General features: G+C 43.2%; 1 protein-coding gene across 1 annotated transcript in view; it reads left to right on the top strand.

Annotated features, from left to right (window-relative positions):
• ADAMTS12 (ADAM metallopeptidase with thrombospondin type 1 motif 12) overlaps positions 1–20266 on the top strand; it is a 204143-nt gene extending 183877 nt beyond the window's left edge. Inside the window, exons 21-24 of the mRNA XM_040977656.1 lie at positions 6692–6868; positions 9947–10090; positions 12097–12256; positions 20088–20266. Coding sequence (XP_040833590.1) covers positions 6692–6868; positions 9947–10090; positions 12097–12256; positions 20088–20266 — 660 coding nt within the window. The remainder of the gene's footprint in view (positions 1–6691; positions 6869–9946; positions 10091–12096; positions 12257–20087) is intronic.
• Positions 20267–21238: the final 972 nt, after the last annotated feature.

Here is a 21238-nt window from a genome sequence, read left to right as displayed (position 1 = left end):
GAATTTTCCCTTATGTAAAATCTTGGGAGATTGGGGAGCTCATCTCTGGGGTCAGGTTCCAAGGGAAAGCCTCACCATACTTGCTCTCTCTCTCATTATGTACCAGGAAAGATTTCAGTGCCTTCACTAATTTTGTTAGGCATTTTAAGCTTACTTGAAGGCAGGTCTCTAAAGTTTACAATAGAGAAGTAGATTCCTGATTCTACCATTGAATATCCAGAGGGTTTGCACTCTGTCAAGTACGAGTCATTCTTTCCTCATTTCCTTTTTCAAAAAGAATTCTAATTTCATCTTGAATCTTCTTCCTCATCCCACCAACCTCCGCCCCAAATCCAGAGGCACTTCTCATAGCACTTTAGGGTACACTGCAGCCTCACCTGGGCCTACAGGTAGTGCACCTGGGTATTGTGCATGCCTCCCCAGGAACTCCTCTGCACCATGAGAGCTGCTGTCACACTGGCTTGTGTCTTGGGTACAGCTCTGCCTCTTGGTTAAGGCGGAAACAACTACTGAGAACGTGTTGTCACACGTGTGACAGGAAGTCTCTCCCTTTACCCTTCTTCACGCATTCCTCTACTTGCCGCAAATCCCAGGCTGTGCTCAAGTTCATCCAAGACACAGACAAGGAAAGATGCAAAATCCCATCCTAGAGCCACCACTGGGTGTGTCCTGAGACACATCTGGGTTGGCATTCCCACTCCATTAGTGTCAGCATGGGACACTGATCATCTAATCCCTTAGAAGCTTCGGTTTTCTTACCTCTGAAGGTAGAATTCATAAGATAGTCAAAAAGCAGAGGACTCTAAAACAACTTTGCAAATCAAAAAGGTGGCTCAGGCAAAGCCAAGGGCAAGCGCTGAGCTCTAGTTAAAGGTTAGTCTTGACCGTTATTGTGATCACTCATCACTGATTTCTGAACTAGCATAAGAAGCCCTGTCATCAGATGAGAGGTAAGTCTCATCTGGTGTAAGCAGTCCATGTAGGTATTTACTGCCAGAACTAAGTGGGAGCAAGTAAGTGCTCAAGATGTCCACCCACCTTGGAGCCTTTGACACTTTGGATAGTGCTGACACTATCCAAATACCTCCAGGTCTCTGGTGTGTCACAGAAGCTTCAATAAATAAGCTCATTTTTGCTCCAGTTCAATACGATGTAACTCCCTCTAAGGAAGCTAAATGTGGAGTGTTTGAGTCACTAATGTGCGTTTCTCAAGAATGTGCTGCTAAATGGTCTTTGTTCTAAGAAACCATTAACCAGCAGCTATGTCATCACTTTAATTACAGCTTTTCGGAATGAAAGAAAGCGGCCCACAATGTGTGTCTTACAGCATGCACCAGTTGTAAGACACACACCAATTTCAGACCACTAATATTTGTCTGGAGAGGAAAAGTGATTTTTTTTTTAGAAAGATTTATTCTGCTTTTGTTGAAAAGGGCAGATCTATAGAAAGGAGAGACAGAGAAGAAACATCTTTCTTCCACTGATTGACTCCACAAATGAATGCAATAGCTGGAACTGAACTGATTTGAAGAAAGGAACCAGGAGTTTCTTCTGGGTCTTCCATGTGCACGCAGGATCCAAAAGTTTTGGACCATCCTGGACTGCTTTCCCAGGCCATAAGCAGGGAGCTGGAAGGGAAGTGGAGCAGCCGGGACATAAACTGGCACCCATATGGGATCCTGGGTGCTTGATGGAGAAGGATTAGCCAACTGAGCCATTGTGCTGGGGCCCAGAAAAGGTGATTTTCGTGATTGAAGAAAAATACAGTAAGTAGCAAAGATAGACTTGAAGGACTTGCACTTGAGTTCAATATCAAAAACTGTGCTTCATCTGCAGCTCCACACACTCTCTGGCCAAACTTTTTGTCAGTCTTTTTTGAAGATTGATAGATTGACAAGACTCATTATCTTAGAAAATAGAACAGGCTCGTTTTCATAATTACGTCTAACAGTCTAGATTGTTTCTGAAATAAATCACAAAGATTTCTACATTTTCTTTTGGAATGATCTGCTTCCCACATGGGCAGAACTGCTATCTTGTTCTCACAGTAGCCAACTCTATTGTCTGTAACTTTGCTGGAATATGAGTAAGTGACACTTCCTTATGGAGCGGATTTCACATATTTGCTAGCTAGTGTTCTATCTCATTGCTGTTCTTGTCTCCAAATTTATTGCATTTTACAGATTGTCTAAGACAGAGCTATGTTTTGCAGAACTGCATTTTTATGGATGAAAAGCTTGGGAAGATAATTTGCTGAATCCAGACAGTCCCTCGCTGTCACAATCATAAATTAAAGTCCAGAGGCCAGAAGTCCAGGCACAGGTTTGCATGCTCTAGGGAAGTTTCTGTCTTCAGAAGACACAAATTAAGCAGCTAGTGACTGATACACTGAAAACCCTGACATTCATTTTACCCTGGATATAACTTATTGTGTGAATTATCACCCTTTTTGATTACCACCTTTCTCCCATAATGGGTCAAACTAAGGCATTCCTAAGAAGAAATAGCAAAAGGATTGGTAACTAAATGGAAGCTTTTGGGACCATAGGGAGCGTGCACGAGGACCACAGGTGTCCCGAACACGGCTCTGCACGGTAGCCTCTGCTTTCCATCTCTGCTTCTAACACCTGCATTCATGTTCCAATTTTTTTTTTTTTTGCTCGTAGAGAAGCTATGTGATTGCACAGCACTATATTTCTATATATACCATTTTCCCCGCTTCAAATGCCCTCGCTCTTCCTTGCCCTCCAAGTGAGCAGCTACACCCAAGACCCTGATGAAGTTCTGTCTTGTCTGTTCAAGCCTTTCTTGACTTCCTCCAATGACACTGACTGCCTTTTCTGTGCCCTCACTAGCTCATGAACAGCAAAGACCCATGATCCTTATTGCTACTGCTCAGTTCTATGACCCACCTTGCCCCAAATGGATGGCACACTGCTCATAATAGACACGCTGAGCTAGAAACACAGTAATTGCTCATTAACTGCAGGGAAAAGAGAGAGGGAAAGGAAAAGAGGCAGAGAGGGAGGAAGGAAGGGGACAGATGACTTGGGGATGAATTATTTGATTTTCAGGGTTTTATGAATGTTTAGCATGGAAAAAGAGCAGAAGAAATTCTTTATGAAACATTATTTAATACTGGCATGGCTTCAAGGACTAAAATGTATTCCAAAATAAAAATGTAATTTAGTACAAATCCAGTGATCCCAAACGCTTAGGACAGCCCAGAGCACAAGCTGTGTTAAGTCCCGTGAAATCATTTGGCCTGATCCTCTTAAGGGATTTCAGACTGGACATTCAATACATTTATAGCAAGCTCTTTTTTTTTTTTTTAAGATTTCATTAATCGTTTGAAAGGCAGAGTTACACAGAGATGGAGAGAAGTCTTTTATCTCCTGGTTCAGTCCCCAAAGTGCTGCAGTATCCAGGGCTGGGCTGCACTGAAGTCCTAGATCTTCTGCTGAATTTCCCACGTGGATGAAGAGTCCAGACACTTAGGCCATCCTCCATTGCTTTTCCAGGGGCTTTGGCAGGAAGCTAGGTCAGAAGTAGAGCAGCCAGGAATTGAACAAACTCCAACATGGGATGCTGTCATCATGGGCAGCGGCTTTATGTACAATGCCACAATGCTAGCCCCTAGAAAGCTAACTTCTTTCTTTAAAGATTTATTTTTTTTATTGGAAGGGCAGATTCGCAGACAGAAGGAGAGACAGAGAGAAGGATCTTCTGTCTGCTGGCTCATTCCCCAAGTGGCCACAATGGCGAAAGCTGAGCTGATTCCAAGTCAGGAGCCAGAAGCTTTTTTGAGGTCTTCCACTCAGGTGCAGGGTCCCAGGGGACTGGGCCATCCTATTCAGGACACAAGCAGGGACCTGGAAGGGAGGTGGAGCAGCTGGGACATGAACAGGCACCCATATAGGATTCCCACGCATGCAAGATAAGGACTTTAGCCGCTAGGCTACTGAATCCCAGACAGCTAGCTTCTAAGTTGATACTTTTATAAGATTCTTGAGAAATGTTATAAAAATCCAAATGACACTTAACAGAAAGAAGGTTCCTCTTCCCTGCAAGATTTCTGGGATAATTAATCTAGCCAGTATTTCTTTTAATATTGACAGAGAAATGCAGGCATAAAGAAACAATAAGATTAATCCAAGGTCCCACGGCTGTGTGGTACCAGGGTCTTACTTGAATGCAGTCTGTTGATCTCTTGATCCTGGTTTATTAATTTTCACAATACTTATCTGAACAGTCTGTGTGATTCCAACATGGAAAATATATCAGGATGCTTCCATAAATCAAAAACAATTTATGAAAGAACAGATTGTGATTTCATTTTATTTCTGCCAGAGATGTGTTGTCAGCTAAGGGTATTTTTCATTTAGCTGAATTTGGTTTGGAATAAGCAAATGTATGGAGTAACTGAAAGTGCTGCTTATTTCTCAAAAGTCAAATAGTCAATTTCTGGGAGAAATTAGAGTATCAATCTGGCCCTTTGTCACAGGTCTCCTTCTTTTTCTTTGTGGTAGACCAGGGTTTGACATCAGGTAACTTGATGCAGTCTGTCAGATATTAGGAGAGCAGTGTTTGAGGATCATTTCTACTGTAAAGTCTTGAGGAATTTTCTTTCCATAACCATACTTCATGAGCATAATTATTCCACCCAGCCAGAAAAAGCTGGACCTTTTGCTGTTTAGACAAGGGAGCTGGGTGAAAAGATACCTGAAACGACTCCTTATCTTGGTGGCACATTTCTGCAGTGTAGACTATGTGAGATGAACCATGGGAGGGCTGGAAAGGTAAAGAAAGATGTGCTTCACCTTGGGAAGCCAGAGATCACCTCAACCCACTGGGAATTCCTCCAGCTTACATTTGCTCTGAATTTACACATTGATTCAACAAATCCACTTTCCTTGTCTACACTAGCCCTCACTAGGTACTCACAACACCTGCTAACTAGCACAGGTGAGATTCCACCATCATGGCAGTGGCAATGTCATCCTGGACCAAATAAATGAAAGCTGTTGTATGTTTCAAGTTCCAGAGAAGGAGCTATAATAACTAGCAGTAGGAAGTATCTTCACAAATCAGGTATTCAAGGAATACTTTTCTGGGATGGTATCCCATTTCAACTAAGGAAAAGCAATTATTATAGGTAAAGCAGAGAGGGAAGTGATAAAGATGTTAAGAACATGTGATCAAGTCAGGGAATTCAGGAAGAATCTGAGTTGAAGAGCATAAGTACCTGCCTCCATCCCACCTTTCTCAAGCCCCCATGTGTCTGTGGGTAGGGAAAGACAAGTTAGAGCAGGGCCTCCAGGAGAAAGATCAGGATGCAGAGACTAGCTAAGCCAGGAGGGATATGCTGATACCAGACTTCCAAATAGACAAGGAAGTAAGGCCTGGAAGCTCAGGTTGTGACCAAATAAAATCCCTACGGATGAGGAATGGAAGGTGCTGTACAAATCCAAGAAGTCTGAGGATCAACAAAGGCAGCAACTCAAGAATAGGTCATGTGAGCTCTGGTTGTAGGAGATCCAGGCCCATCAGTGTTTGTTGTGACCCGTCGGAAGTCAGCAGCCTGGAAGGTCCTTTTGTGAGACTGAGCAGACAAAGTTGGCTACCTGAGGCTGGGAGTGTGGGAAGAGGCAGCTCCCTAGGGCCTGGATGATGGCTCTCAGTGAAAGGGACAGGTGATGGCAGGTGTAGGAGGAAGGATGACAAAGAAAGAAGACAGAAACAGGGATGACTCATGCCCACTGAGCAGATGGTCTGAATTTCCCTACTAGAGATCTTTTCTAAAAGACACCTTAACCTATTCTGTGTTGAGAGTCATAAAGAAAACCTATTTTTACAGGACCCTAAGAGAGGAACAAAGGGGCCTTGACTGAAAGCTTCCCCCATGGGAATCTCAGGGAGTGGTAGGTAGGCTTTTTTTTTTTTTTTGGCAGAAATGAGAACAGATTTCTAGGGAGTAGAGCTGCAATGAGAAAGCAGGTGCCAAGAAGCACCACACTCTTGATGTGAGAGACTTCTCAACAACCCAGAGGGGAGCTGTTATTATTCCAGTTCACAGATGTGACTCCCATGCCTCAGGGTGCTTCTGTGACTTGGCCACTTCTGTCAGGCATCATTACCTCATACTGTTGCAGGTGCTTGACCTAGTCATGAAGATACCCGTTAGAATTCCTGTATCCTATGTTAGAATGCCTATGTTTGCATTGCAGCTTTCCTCCTGCTAATGTAGGAGGCACAAATGATGCCTCAAGTAGTTAGATCCCTGCCACCCGTATGGGAAACCCAGATTCAGTTCCCTGCTCATGGCTGCAGTCTGGCACAACCCTGGAAGTTGTGGGCACTTGAAAGTAAAATGGCACATCCGAGTCGGTCTCTGTCACACACACTCTCTCTCTTTTTCTCTTTCACTTTCTTCCTCTTTTCCTCTCTCCATCCTCCAATCTCTCACTCCCTCTCAATGAAAGTAAAGGGAAGACAGAAACCCTCTTACTTCCATCTATGTGTTCTGATACCATAGCCCCATCCAGAGCTGCTACTCATGTGACTTTCTGTGGCAGGGAAAGAACATAGGGTTCACTTGAACTTGACCTAGTCCATTCTCCAGATTGGCAGGGAGGAATGGAGGCCAAAAATGGAAGACTCACAGGTTACCTTTGCTTTTACTTCCATACAGTGCTCCAGAAACTGCAGTGGGGGCTTCAAGATCCGTGAGATTCAGTGCATGGACAACTGGGACCAACGGAGTCTGAGGCCATTTCACTGCCAATTCTTGGCTGGCATCCCCCCTCCACTGAGTATGAGCTGTAATACAGAGCCCTGTGAGGACTGGCAGATGGAGCCCTGGAGCCAGGTAGGACCTCCTGGAAAGGGTACCAGAGCATTGGTGGCATTGGTTCCCATTGGAATCCAGAGGTTGCAACATAATGTGCACCTTGACAATAACTGCGTTCAATGGTGCCGTGGTGTGGTGGGGGGGAGCTAAACATTTTAAGGAGCCAAAACAAAGTTCCGCTGGGGAGATGATATGTGTACTTTCAATAAGGACAAATTAAGTGTTTTGTTACAGTCTGGCCTCCCAATGGATGCATTGGGCAGTTGAGATCCCTGCTAGGGAAACAAACATTGAAATGATTTGAACAAGGATCCCTTGCCTAAGAACCATTTTGATCATGACCTCATGTGTTTCCTCCTGGCTTCTGCAGCAGGGCTGGAGTCATGTAATGCCCATACACTTTCCATAGACAGTATACCCTTACAGTTCAACCTCTCAGTCAAATGCCCACATCATTGTCTGGACAAATAAACTGCATGTGAGGTGGCGTGGGTGTGGCTTCACCTTATGGTGAGGTCCCTTGCTCTGCTGGGATATTGTGCTTTGTCACTGAAAATAGTTCTCTGTTCCTTGGTGTGATTTTCTAAGAGACAAATGCCTCAAGAGCTAAGACATGCTCCCAGTTGTATCTGTGCCTAATAGAACAAAGGCGAAAATAAAGAAGTGGATCCTTGGCCCAGTGTTTAAGATGCTGCTTGAGAGACAACTGTCTCAAAATGCTGAGGTCCAAGTCTCCATTGTGCTTCTGATCCTGGCTTCCTGCTGGCACACACACTAAGAAGCAGCAGGTAATGACTCAAATCCTTGAGTCTTTGCAACCCACATGCAGGACACAGGCTGAATTTCTTTCTCCTGTCCTTGGCTTGGTTTAGTCCAGGATGCTATGAGTATTTGGGAAATAAACTAGCTGGTGAAAGATCTCTGCCTGCCAAATAAATGAACATTTTTTTTAAAGATCAACATCAACAGTGGCAACAGAAGAAAAACCAAGCATGTTTTGAGTGTGTCTATAAAATAGGAACTTTTCATACAACATGTGGTCTAATTCTTAGCCTGTATTATAGGCCTCATTCATTTCATTTTATGTGTGAAGATATTGGAACTCAGAAGGATAGAGAAACTTACCTAAAACTCACACAACTGGAAATTAGTTGATGGAGTCTTATTTCAAATGTAACCAGACTATTAATGCAGGTAGTACGAAGAGGCTAAAGGAATTAAGCAAAAAATAAACTGAGGAAACACTGGATAGATAGCTTATTCAGGGGGCAACAACTGTGTGTCCAATAAGGGAAGGCAGTGCATCCCAACCAGAAGTAAAGTCAGGGTTGAAATCTGGCTGAGGCCCCTGGAGCTACTTGGCTCCACCTGGGTCTAGTGTTCATAGCAGTTCCTAAGGTTCTGAAACACTCCCTGGTATTTCACAGGCAGCAGCCACTACTGCTCCCTCTTTTTTCTCTTTCCCTACCCAGCTGTGCAACAAGAGAGAGAGAGAGAGAGAGAGAGAAAGAATGAATGAATGAATGAATGAAAAGAAAGAACAAAAAAACACCTGCTAGTCCCATTCTCTCTGCCTCCAATCCTGTCCCTGCAGCCATCATCCCTACTGGAATAAAGCCTCCTGCATGGATCACTGCATCTGGTGTTTTGGATTTGTGGTGATAAACTGAAAAGAGCTAACACCAGAAGATGCTAGAGTTGCTGGTCTGAAGACCACATATCCATACTTTCTTCACCCTCTTTTCCTGCAGACTAGTTGGCCAGGTACCCCTGCATCTGTTGGCTTCTTGCATGGGAATCCCAAAAGTGGGATTTGTCTTCTCGTGCAGAGTACAAGAACGATGAGTAACTGAGGGGAAGAGCATGGTGATTCTCAGAGCTGCAATACTTCTGTTGACTAGAAAAGATTAATTGTGCATCATTTCCCTGTGTCTAAAACACCATTACACAGCAGTAATCAGTGTGATGGGCATGCTATTGATGAGATGACCATAATCGTTTTATTGCTGTTATTACTGAATAACCACTAAGATTTTTCAAAAGTGCTTTTCCAAGTAGTTTTCAGACTCTTGCTAAATTATTTCATCTTCTTCTAGAATCCTCATGAAAATGAGACAATATGGCTAATCTTTTTTTAGAACTGCATCCCTTTGAAAATCCAACTTGTCACCTTGAATTTATTGGGGAAACATTATAGCTAATGCATCAAAATCACAAACAAATCCGTCAATCTCGCTGTTTCTAATATGGAAAAAATTAATTCTAAGGCTCTATGTAACAGGAAAAGAAAACCAAATCCCACTTTAATATAAGACAAAAAATGTATTACAAACATGTGCTCCTTGTTGGAGCTATCAAGGCCAATCATAATAAAAAACAACTTAATTTTAGATTTAGTTTTTAGATAATGTTTCTCAAGGTAAAATGCAGGTACTGTAACATCCCTTCTGTAATGTTCATTTGCGTTTTTAGCCAAAATTCTTTCCTTTGTTCGTATTTCTTGACACTGGACCATTTGGCATCTTATTTTCCTCTTCTTGTTTATCTTCATGATTTTCTTCTTCATCCCTGCTTTCACTCTTTAATTCATGTTTTCCTATTTTGGGGAGTTTGTTTGTTTAGAAAGGCACATTTACAAAAGAGAAGGAAAGTCACAGAGAAAGAGATCTTCCATCTACTGGTTTATTCTCCAAATGGCTACGGCAGCCAGAGCTGGGGTGGTCAGGAGTCAGGAGCCTCCTTTAGGTCTCCCATGTGGGTGCAAGGGCCCAAGCACATGGTCTATGTTTCAGTTCTCCCAGTCACATTAGCAGGGAACTGGATTGAAAGTGGAGCCACCAGGACATGAACCAGCACACATATAAGATATTGGTACCACAGGTGAAGTGTGCTAACCTAACTATGCCAAGGCACTAGCCCCTCCCGATTTTCATTTTAAATAGCCAGGTTATTCCCAAGGATGTTAGAGATTCCAGTGTGGATACTGAAATTTCTAATCACATGACACTACAACCAAACTGGTGGTGAAAATTCTCCCCTTATCACTGAATCTGCCAGCACCTCATTTGGACCTGATTTTCTCCCTCTGGCTCTCAGTGTTCCAGGTCCTGTGGAGGTGGAGTCCAGGAGAGAGTGGTGTCTTGTACTGGAGGCCACTGTGACTGGACCAAAAGGCCTATATCCACGAGAACCTGCAATGGGCACCTTTGCTGTCACTGGACCACTGGGAACTGGGGCCTGGTAAGAACTAATTATAGAAGCTTTGTTTTACTTAAGGTTTAGGACAGAAAATAACGTTCATTTTTTCTTGGTTATAAAAGTAGCCTATCATGTTATAACTGCTGACATATTCATTAACTTGCACTGTGGTTCCATGCCCTTTGCTTGTACTTTTCTGCCATTGAACATTTCCAAGTCCACTGAAAGTTGACACATAACTGCTGTGGATTCATGGTTAGTGCCTTGAGTTTAGAAGAGAAAAGATCAAATACTTCCAAAACAGGAAAGATCAAATACCAAAATTGTCCCAAGGGATCAAAGCCTGAGAGAAGGCTATTCGGGACCCAACACTTTCCTGAGATGAATCACCCGTGTCCTGAAGCTGCAGGATTAGTCTGACTTAGTGCTTGCTGTTCAGCCCTCTGTGAGCCTGCACATCAATCTGCCAGATGGCCAGCATGTTTGATGAGGAGATAAATGAAGTAATTAAACTGTAAGCAAAAGATTGGTTATTCTCTAAAAGGTTATTTATTGCATAAATAACACTGTATCCATGAGCCTAAAGATAAAGGCAATTCTCCCATGAGAAACTTGTCTTATTCTAGAAAACAGAATCTTGAGACACCATCTAACATTGTATTATGAAATACTTCAGTAGAGAAGTGGCAGTCATGGAAAACACGCAGGTCACCAAGAGAAAGGAGAGTGAAACATGAAATGGTGCAGAACCTGCCTGGTTTGAAGTCTTACAGACAGTTCCTTGAGGGAAGTGGACATGGGTTGAAGTTTCCTTGGAAGTGCCCTGTGGCAGGAATTCATCAATTGTGTCCTTCCAAGAATAAGATGGTGGGAAGAGGCTAATGCTGGAGCCAGCCTATAGAATCCTTCCCAACCTGTGTAATGTGTTGTGAAGTGAAAAAGTCAAATTGTGCATTGAAAATATTCATTTACTTCTTTTCCCAAAACTCCACTAAATAGACAGAAGGGATGACACATGAAAAGCGGTGCAAACCCACAGAGAAAAAGATGGGACTGGAAGCAACAGTCGAACAGAGGGGTCAGGAAAATTTCGGAAGCTAGAAAACAGATGGTCAAGTGTACAATCAGTTGAGTTAGAAGGGCAGAGAAGGTTACCAGCTCTCTGTCACAGGACTATCCAGAAGCAGGTGAATTCTTTAGATGCTTCCAAAGGCAATGAAGTATTTGGCAGGTGGGTTGCAAGATTCTAAGGGAAGCAGGTAGATTTTCAGATTCTTCAGCTCCATACTTGGCCTTTTCCCTGCTCCTCTGAACATCTTGTCATCCACTCTGACTTGCCTTGTGCCCTCCTCCCAGCTTTTCCAGCCTTGCCAGCACTTGCTTTTCCACATATGATTTGCAGCCTGCAGTCGAAAGCACTTCAGAGAAACAGAAGCAGACACATAAGGGCCCAGATATGAAATATTTTTGTTTTGCTTTGCTTGCAATTCAACCTCTCTTCAGATGGTTCATGCCATATTATTCACATGATTCAAGGTTGAGAGTTTTAGCTAGAACCAAGGATGTGAATGCGTTATAGGAACACTACTTCTCATTCCCACTTCTTTCCATTCATGTCATGTTTTCTGTCATCTGGTTTCCATGCTTTCTGCTTAGAAAGAAATATAGCTATAGTTACATCAAAATTTGCATATTCCAGGTAGAATCTCTTGCTGAGACTCAACTCCAAATTTCCAATGAAGTGATTAATCAGCCAGTTGAGTTAGGAACTCTTCCTGGGACCAACCATGTGCGACACCGCGAGACTAAGAAGGGTGTCTGGATCCCAATGGTGTGGCTCTGTGGTAGAAGGCCAAACAGGAAACCAAGCAAAATTCAGTCCACACGACCCATCTGATAGGACCCATCTTATCTCTCAGCTCTGAATTACAGCTTACTGTACAGCTCTTTGTAAAATGGTCTCAGCCCATTAAAGGAGTGCCCTGCTCAGTCTCAGGGTGCTAGAGACACCTGCGGAAGGGTTGACTCTGTGTGGCCCTGTCTTTCAGTGCACCACATCCTGTGGGGGTGGCCTCCAGAAGAGAACTGTCCGTTGTGTCCCTTCGGTGAATGTTACACTGGAAGACCAAGCCCAGTGCCTGTGTGATCCTGAATCCAGGCCTCCACAATCTCAAAACTGCAGCCCTCAACCCTGCAGGAGCGGGACTGGTGAGTGAAAGGCTTTGTTGGGTGGGGAAGAGATGAGTCAATCCCATGACTCCACACAGGGCTCATTTTGCATGCTCTTTGCTTCATCCCTGAGTACAAGAAGTCTGATTTGGTGAGTTTTTAATTTTTAATTCCTTGAGGGATTTTTCTCATCTATTCTGCTATTAATGTCCACCCTGATATCATCCATATAGTTGATAATTCTATACGTTTACTTTTTTCAAAGGTGTACAAGCGAGCTTCTAAACTCTTTAGAGACAAGTACAGATGAGCTCTAGAAATCTACTAGTGTCCCAGGTCAGCTTCCTCAGAAGCAGGACTCAGTGAAACTATGTGTGCAAAGAATTCATTAAGGAAATGCTTCTAGAAAGGGCCAGTAAGAGAGAAGAGGAAGTAGGACAGAAAAGGGGCAAGTCCCAGCTTCAGCCCAGTCTTACAAAGCGGCTCATAAGTTCCACATTGGATTTCTCAACTCCTAAACAGCAGGCTGGCCTTTGCCAATGCCCACACTCTTGGTGGAAAGATAACTCAGAGGAAGTGGACTGGCAAGCATTTAAGTCTCTCCGCAGAGAGGCAGAGGCCATCCTGGAGATAGGGTGAGCCTCTGAGAGGCCTAGGTATCTGAATGCTCAGTATAAAGAAAGGGGACGCTGGGAGCTGGGTGGGACATGGACTAGCACATGAGCGTGTACCATGGGACTACAAAGAGGAAGAAGTGAGTAATGCCACATCAGCATCGTCTGTGACATCCAGCTGTCACTGTCAGCAGTATCCCAGTTTGTGACACGGGATCTTCTTGGCAGCCTGAAGAGGTCACGTAGCATGTAAGTGACTCACAGGGTGGTGACATCAGAGCCACATTGCCAGCCAGGTCCCCTTTCTTCCTGTTCTCCACCTGTCACGCTTCCTCAGACATGGCAGGAATCCAGCTTTGGGAAGGGGGAGATTGGATCTATCCCCGTAAGCAGCTTCTTTCTGTTCATATGATTCTGACGTACCGCTTAATGCTCTCAGCTTCCTTTTCCTTTCGGGCACAAAGGGAATAGCAACAGAAGCTTTGCAGACCTGTGGTGAATGTCTTCAATAATTAGGAAAAGTGCCCTTATAAGTACTATCATGAGAGAACTCGGTTACCTCCCTTAAGCAAGTCCCTGCGTGTCAACAGACTGTGCTTTATCCATAAATGAGCGAGTTCGGCCATGAACTCTAATCTCCATCCCATCAATGTTTTGTCCTTCACTTGCATGCAAGATTTCTAAATTAAATTAAGAACCTGGGGTAAAAATTCTGCAGCAGGGAAGAAGGATGCTTGTTGACCATTTATGTAACATTAGTTACCAAGTGGGAAGTGCTCGCGTAGATGCTGTTCATTGAGATGTGAGTGTCAGGATGGATTTACTTTGCCTTGAATGAAAAAAGCAACTGTGAGACACCAATAAAGAACCATGCTGCTCCTGAGAAGGCAGCATGTTGGGAGTATGTAATAGTAGTCATTTTCCAAAGATTCTTTTTTTTAAATTTATTTTATGCTGCAGTTTCATAGACTTAGGGATTCCCCACCACCATTTCCCTCCCCCCACCCACTGATTTCTCCTATATTATTACAATAGTATAGTCCTTCAAAAATAATCACAAGTCTACCATTCTGCTTTTTAAGTATGTCATAGCATTTATAGCCATAGGCAGTTGCACAAAGTCCAGCATTCAATTGTCAAGACATATTTAGCAGTTTCGTTGGGAGTTCATCTTTGATTTGGGAGTAGAGATGCACACTGTATTGTATCTCAATATGATACTCTATTATGTAGTTCCTCTCGATGACTATATGTGCATGTATGTTTATCTCTATAGCTACTGATCTTGTATTTTACATGAAACTTACCTTATATCAGAGAAAATAGATGATGTTTTTCCAAAGATTCTTAAAGATGAGAAATGATGAATTGTGTATTTATCTCTTCCCAAGTTCTGAGCTATCCAACAGAGATTGTTCTGGTAGGAAATATTGTGAAGAGATTTTTTTTCCTATGGAGTATTTCTTTTTTTTCAAATCTTGCATTTATTCAAGAAATATTTGTTGGGCACCTACTATGGGCTATATACAATGCCCACCAATAAACAAAAGCACAAACAAAATAAGGGGTTTTAGGACAGTATTTGGAAAGGGCCACAAACCTACACTGGAGAGAGCAGGATAGACCTACAGTGAAAGAATGAACAAGCAATTCCAAGAGGAACTTCTAGCTTCAGAACAAGACAGACATTGTTTCTTTAGAGACAGTGGCATGGCACATAAGTATCAAGGAGAAAGCATCAAGGAGAGTTTGAAAATGAGTCAGAGAAGCAAGCTGCAATTAGAAGATAAAGAGCCAGTAAAACGTGCTGATGAGTTTGCATTTTATTCTTGAGGCAGGAAGGGACTGTTGACATATTCCAAATAAACGGTGAGGACAAGGAACTCATGCTGGCTTCAGTGTAGAGTATGGAGAAGGGAGGACCAGTCAGGAGACTGTAGCTGTGCCCCAAGCAAAATGTGCGTGTGACATGAACTACAGCAGTAGAAGTGCAGACAGGGATAAGCAGATTCAGGAGTCACACGGGAAAATGGGCAGAACCTTGCACTTAGGGAGAGGAGAGGAAGGATCTCTTTTCCATATTTCAGACTCAGGCAACTGAGTAGATGAAGTTACCATAGGCTGGGAGAATAAGTCCAGTTTGAGACAAGGGGAAGATAATGAGTTGTGTTGGAGACATGTTTGGTAAGGGGCCTGTGAGTCATCTAGATAGGCATGTTCTGTGACTGGCTTGCATCACAGATATGGAGCCCAGAAGAGAGATGTGGGTTGCCAATCCAGATTCAAGTGTTAAGGAGAAAGGTTTTAGGCATGGTTATTCCTTGCTGCTTGTTTTTGAACCAACTGGCAAAGGTGACTTTGGCTGGCCTTACCTGAAATACCAGAAGTATTCACTTGGTGTTGACTTTCAAGGTGTTATTCCTGTTTAGTCTACTGGACTATTTCTTCCAGACCAGTTGGATTGTCATCTGCTGGGTGTTTGCCAGAAATGCAGGCTCACAGGTCTTACTCTAGACCACTGCATCAGAATCTGCATTTAAACAAGACCTCCTGGTGATTCAGTTTGAGAAGCATGTGTTATAGACTTAGGGGCCAATTTGGATCCTTCTTTCTCTCATCAGCTTCCACGACACCATGCTCTAAAAATGCAGAAGCTGTGTAATCTCTCTTAGCGTGTGTGTGTGTGTGTGTGTGTGTGTGTGTGTGTGTGTGTGTGTGTGATTAATGCAGCTACCTAGTTTTGGCCTGTTGACTGTCCCAAGTATCACAGGTTAGCTGAATTAGATGTAGGTTGTATTTAATTGTCTTTTCGCAGAAGAATACAATCTCCAATAATGAAAGGTGAGTTAAATGTGTATTGTTTTTCTCCCTAAAATAACACACTGAAGAGATGATGACTAACAGTTTGCTGGCAATTGGTGTAAATAACAATGGAATCCACCCAGCAACAAATGCTAGGCCTACACAAGTTAATTATTAGCTTCCCTTGCAGGCGAAGTGATGCTTACTCACACAGAAGCAACATAAAAGAGAAATTGCAAGAAATGTCTTTATTTCATGAGTCATCTACTTACCCTCCTCCCTGTGCTCTCTAAAATGTTTTGAAAATCAATCAATCAATCAATCAATGTAGAATCCTTGTGAGCCAGCCATCACACCTGACACATTTGTGTCCATCTTGCAAGATTAGGAGGAAGTGCACATGAAGTTTGCTTTCCTCCAGATAATTTTACTTTCTTTGGGACTCATCTGAATTCTTAATGAGTTAAAATCTAAATCAGAACTACCTTTTCCATAATAACAATTACAAAGTATTTTCTAACAGTATTGGGGTGAAAAGTAAATCAAGAGAATCCATGTATTGATTATCAGGCACATTCTAGGCATTCTATTCATCTTGGTTAAAAAACAAAACCAAGGCAAAGCCTTTATGCATACCATTTCTGAAACTGTCTACTTATATATTAGTTACTTATCTATCTATCTATTTGTTCTAATTTGGAGAATTAGAGGTAGGAAAAAGAAGAAAAAGAATAAAGAATGGGCAGGTGTTTGGTGAAGCTGTTATTAGGCCAACTGGGACCTATATCCATTTTGGAATGCTTGGATTAGAGTCCTGATTTCATTTCCAGTTCCACTTTCCTGTGAAAGCCTACCCTGGGAGGTAACAGTTAGGAGACAGTGCAATTCTGGTCTCCTGGCTTCTGCCTGGCCCAGTCCTGGCTGTTGTGAGCATTTGGGAAGTGAACAAGATGATGGGAACATGCTCGCTCTCCTTGCCAAGTGAAAATGTAAAAAGTCATAGGGATGATGCTTACATCTAGTGTTGATACAAATGAACATATAAATTAGTAACCTTTCTACTTCAGGCTCTTCTTCCAGATGAAAAGATTTTCATTCTTTCAGGAAGCATTATTGATGTCAGGGTATGTCTCAGGTTGGATCCTAAGGGCTGAGGATACAGAAATGTTTAAGACATAGTTCTTGGTTTCAAGGAAGCAACAGCTTAGGGAAACTGTATCAACAATGTTGAAATTGTTTTTCAGTTTTTATTCACTAGCAAAATATTCACTCTCCAACCTAGATGCAGCTCAAGGATATGTAGCTATGCCTTTAAAAGTCCAAGTGTGGCTGCTGTTGAATAGAGGCAAACTGGAATCTCCCATCCAAGTCACCTCTGATTACCAGCCTTGTGTGTACTTCAGGAGTGATTGCTTGATGAACACAAAAGGCTCCATTGTTTTACAACAGTAAGGAGAACCAGTGTAATTAGGCCCCAGCATGATATCAAGCTCACAGTTGTCTAAATAAGCTGCTGAACACAGGCCCAGAATACAGACCACTGGTATGGGCTATCACTGGCTTTCCGCACTTCCTTCTAGGTCTCCCACTTTGCAACAGTGGAACCCGAGGACTCAGTACACTTCCAGGTCTCCATGGAGCACTTGGGAAGCTGCTCTCATGACTTCATCATTTCTAAGGTCAGGAGAGGACCACAGGCTTGGCTGAGTCTGTCAGTATCTCATGTGTTAACCTATCCTGATGTGTGAGGCTCCTGTGGTGAGCAAGTGAACCTATTCTGGGCAGGGAACCTGTTCTGGGCAGGCAAGGAAATTCCTATGAGGATCAAATGGCAGAGCATACATTAAGCACATGGTGCAGTATAGATAAATGCACTAAATTCTATCTCTATCATTGTCATTGATGTAGAATAGACAGCATTAGGGCTGCCATCACAATCCGCCATAAAGTTGATGACTCAAAACAGCATGTGTTTATTTTCTCATAAAGAGTCTAAAAGTCCAAAGTAAAGCTGATTCCAGGCCTGTGCTTGCTGTCTTAGCTTCTGGAGATAGCTTATAGCTACTGTCTTTTCTTGACATACACCTCCTGAGCTCTAGTCTACGGTCCTCTCCCTTCTCTGTGTCGATCGGGGCATGAATTTCTCGTGTGTGCATGTGGGTGTGTATGCCTGCCTGTCACTGTAGTCTGTTTTTTCCCTCAATATTTTTAAAAGTATTTTCATTTTATTTGAGACAGAGATTTATCTATGGAGTCACTTCCCAAACGCACACAAGAGCCAGGGCTGGATCAGGCCAAAGCCAGGAGCCTTCCTCCTAGGTATCAGGGTATTACGTGTGGCTGGCAGGGACCCAGGTATTTGCGCCATCATCTACTCCCTTCCCAGATGCAGTAGCAGGGAGCTGGATCAGAGCCCAAGATGCTGGATGCATAGCAGGCACTCAGTTATGCCAAGCTCCCATCCCTCTTCTCCTATTACAAGGCTGCTCATGCTGTTGAGCTAACGGTTCACCCTACTGTTGACCTTATCATAATTTACAACATAATTATATTTTCCAAGACTCTGTTTCCTAAACAATTCATATTTATAGCTACCAAGAGTTAAGACTTCAACTTTGTGGGGGGCCACTTAAATTTTGAAAGACCCAGTTGACCATACAAAAGGGCTAAAGACTGAGGCTCTATTTATGCAATTAAGCAGATACTCCTAAAACAAGCATCGTTTACCCTTTGCCCCCCCTCAAACAAATCCCCTATCCCATTGACAGAACATTTTAAGGTGGAGTGTACAACCACATCTGGGCGGGTTACATGGCAGTTATATGGGTTGGGAGACTGAGGCAGAAGGGATCCTTGGCAGCTGATGTGGCCAAAAGCATAGGATGCACAGAGCTTTCACATGCGTGTTGTTTTTTATTCCTTGCTGCACTCCCATACTGATAGCAGAAAGAATGTGGATCCAAGAGCTGTTTCACATGGACCTTATCTGCCCATCCCAAGGCTTCAGAAGTGGCTGTCCAAGATGCCAAAGTAGCCATGTGACTCCTTGACTTTCACTCTGACCTGTGACTCAAATCCAAAATGCAAGCAGGAAGCTGTTCTGAACAATAGTCCTATGGTGCATTGTGGGACATTGTGACTCGTAGAAGGACAGCGAGCATAGGATGACAATTGGTGGGATAGCATTTCTATGAGAATGACCGATTGGATATTATTTGAATGAGAACACTTGATGGCATATACAAAACAAAAAGATAGTTTCGAACAAGGGTTGGAAACAATTGATGATTCCGTAGAAAGGTTTAAGGGAACTACATAAACTCCTCAATACCTCTTCCCTTATCCTACATTAGCCTCAGTCTGTGAAAGCCTAATGCCACTAATAAACTTTGGCTATCTCACCAACACGGTAGTCTATGTGTGTTATTACAGGCTCCAAGCCCCAAGTCTATCACTGCAGGACAGCAAACAGTGCGTGGTGTAAACATGGCCTGTTTTGTAGAGTGCATCTAGGACAGTTTACTGTTAGATTTTAGGGGAGAGTAATTGCTTATATAATAGATTTAAAGAAGAGATCTGAGGAAGAAAAGAATTAGTCATGACAACAGGTTTGGGGTTTCAGGAACATTGTCCATTATCTATTCCTAAGTATACTTGAAACTTACACACAAAATGGATTTTCTGGAAGACATTTATTTCTTCACAAAAAGAAGAAGGAAAAAAATAACAGGGCACAGGTAAGGAAATGATGAGTTTTGTGGAGAAAGAGAGCGTTTTGGGCCTTGGTAACGGGAAGGTGAAAAAAGCATAATGAAGCGACAAACACAGATTTTGGACTAAAAATCTATTACTTTCATAGCTACTCTAGTGGCTGCTCTGTTTAAGATGAACTGGGCCTGTTTGTTAAATTACTTTCCTTTCGGGCTCTTAAAATTTCTCTGCCCAAGAGAGTGAAAACTAGCCAAATAGCTCCATGAGGCACTCTAGCAAAGTTTAAAACAATTTCACTTTCAAAAAAAAAAAATTGTGTTGTGGGCCTAATTGTATTCCTCTTTAGACCAGAAATACTCAGGCTATGAGGTCTGACAGCCAGTTACAAAATGGGGAGGAGGGTGTGGCCCCTGCACAGTCTAGTGTGATCATGCGTGGAGGACAGCAAGGCCAAGAGTACTGAGAGGCAAACCCACTCACAGTGAGCTAGAGTTGAATCAGGAGTAGAATTTGGGTAACCAGTTGTATACTGACTCTGGGAATCATTTGTGCATGTCTCACGCCACATTTGAACACACTTTTCCAATTTCTGATACTTGGTGAGCATTCACTAGGTAGCAGCTGTCATTACGGGTCCTTTCTTGGTAGACACATAAAGTCTTTATTAGTGGAAGTCCTGCTCATTCACTTTGTAAAGAACAATCTTTGGTTTTGTTTTCTCATCTTTACCTTCCCTCCTACAGGTTTACTTTGCCCCAAGGATAAACTGTCTGTCACTTTCTGCCAGACCCTGAGAGCCATGAAGAAATGCTCTGAGGCCACCGTGAGGGCCCAGTGCTGCCACACGTGTTCTCAAACACACATTGTGCGGACTCCAGGGCAGAGAAGACGGCAGTTGCTCAAGAACCCCGACATGCTCTGAGTCCAGAAGGAAGCCACCCTCCACCATGGACCACGGCAGCCTGCTGACGGCAACATGTTAGAGTCCCAGGGATCGTTTCCTTGACTTTTTGCTATATGCTTTTTGAGATCCAAACTTGGTCATAACCAAAAAGCCATTGTGTTCCACTAGCCATCAAATGTCCCTCACAGGAGGTCCGGGACTGTCATTCTTGCCACTCCCTGATAGGAAAGTGAAATAGCCAGGAGAATCAGGCGTCACCTGGGGTTTGCTGCTGAGACAGGGCTGAGGCTGGGCAGATCTGTGAAATTATGTCTCATTCTCCCTTCCTAAAGGTTAGATCAGAGAGACCAGATTTTCCCCAGACTACCTCAAGAGAATCAGGCCACTGCCAGACTCAGCCAGGAAACAAACCCTTTTTCCATTGGTTTACCTTGGTTCCCTTCATACCTGGGGAAGGTTTTTAGAAACACTCCTTTAATTCCTCCTGGCAAAGGAATGCTATCAGTCACCCAGAGTTCAACTAGGGCTGGAGGAGAAAGTGTTGAGTACACGCTGCTGACCAGCCCTCCACCACTGTTGGATTCTTTATCTGTCCCGCACTCATTTTGAGACTCTAGACTTCAAGACGTAGACACAAGGGATAGCCAAACATTTCCAACTTGAGCGTCATTTCTTTGAAAACTCTCAAGAAGCAGATGAACTGAAATGGATTTTGAAATCGATTAGCAAAGAAAAGTGGTCTTCTACTTGCCTCACAGAAGAGCAAATGAGCTTTGCTGCCTGAGGTTCTTGCTCCCACAGTACCCCCCTGAGCCATGAGCTGGAGTCCCCACAAGTCTCTTGCTGCAGGACCTTAATTACAGAGACTGTTGGAACCAGCTCTGTGGTGGCCACCTGCCCTCACCTGCCCCCAGGCTAGACACTGAAACTCTAGACAACTGAACTAGATACAGGAACTTTAGTTCCATCTTGTCTAGGGAAAAGCTCTTA

The sequence above is a fragment of the Ochotona curzoniae genome, unplaced genomic scaffold (assembly GCF_017591425.1).
Source record: "Ochotona curzoniae isolate NIBS_2020 unplaced genomic scaffold, NIBS_Ocur_1.0 contig_2754, whole genome shotgun sequence".
In the NCBI taxonomy this organism is placed as follows: domain Eukaryota; kingdom Metazoa; phylum Chordata; class Mammalia; order Lagomorpha; family Ochotonidae; genus Ochotona; species Ochotona curzoniae.
The sequence above is the reverse complement of the archived record's forward strand: the minus strand, read 5'-3'. Positions and strand labels throughout refer to the sequence as shown.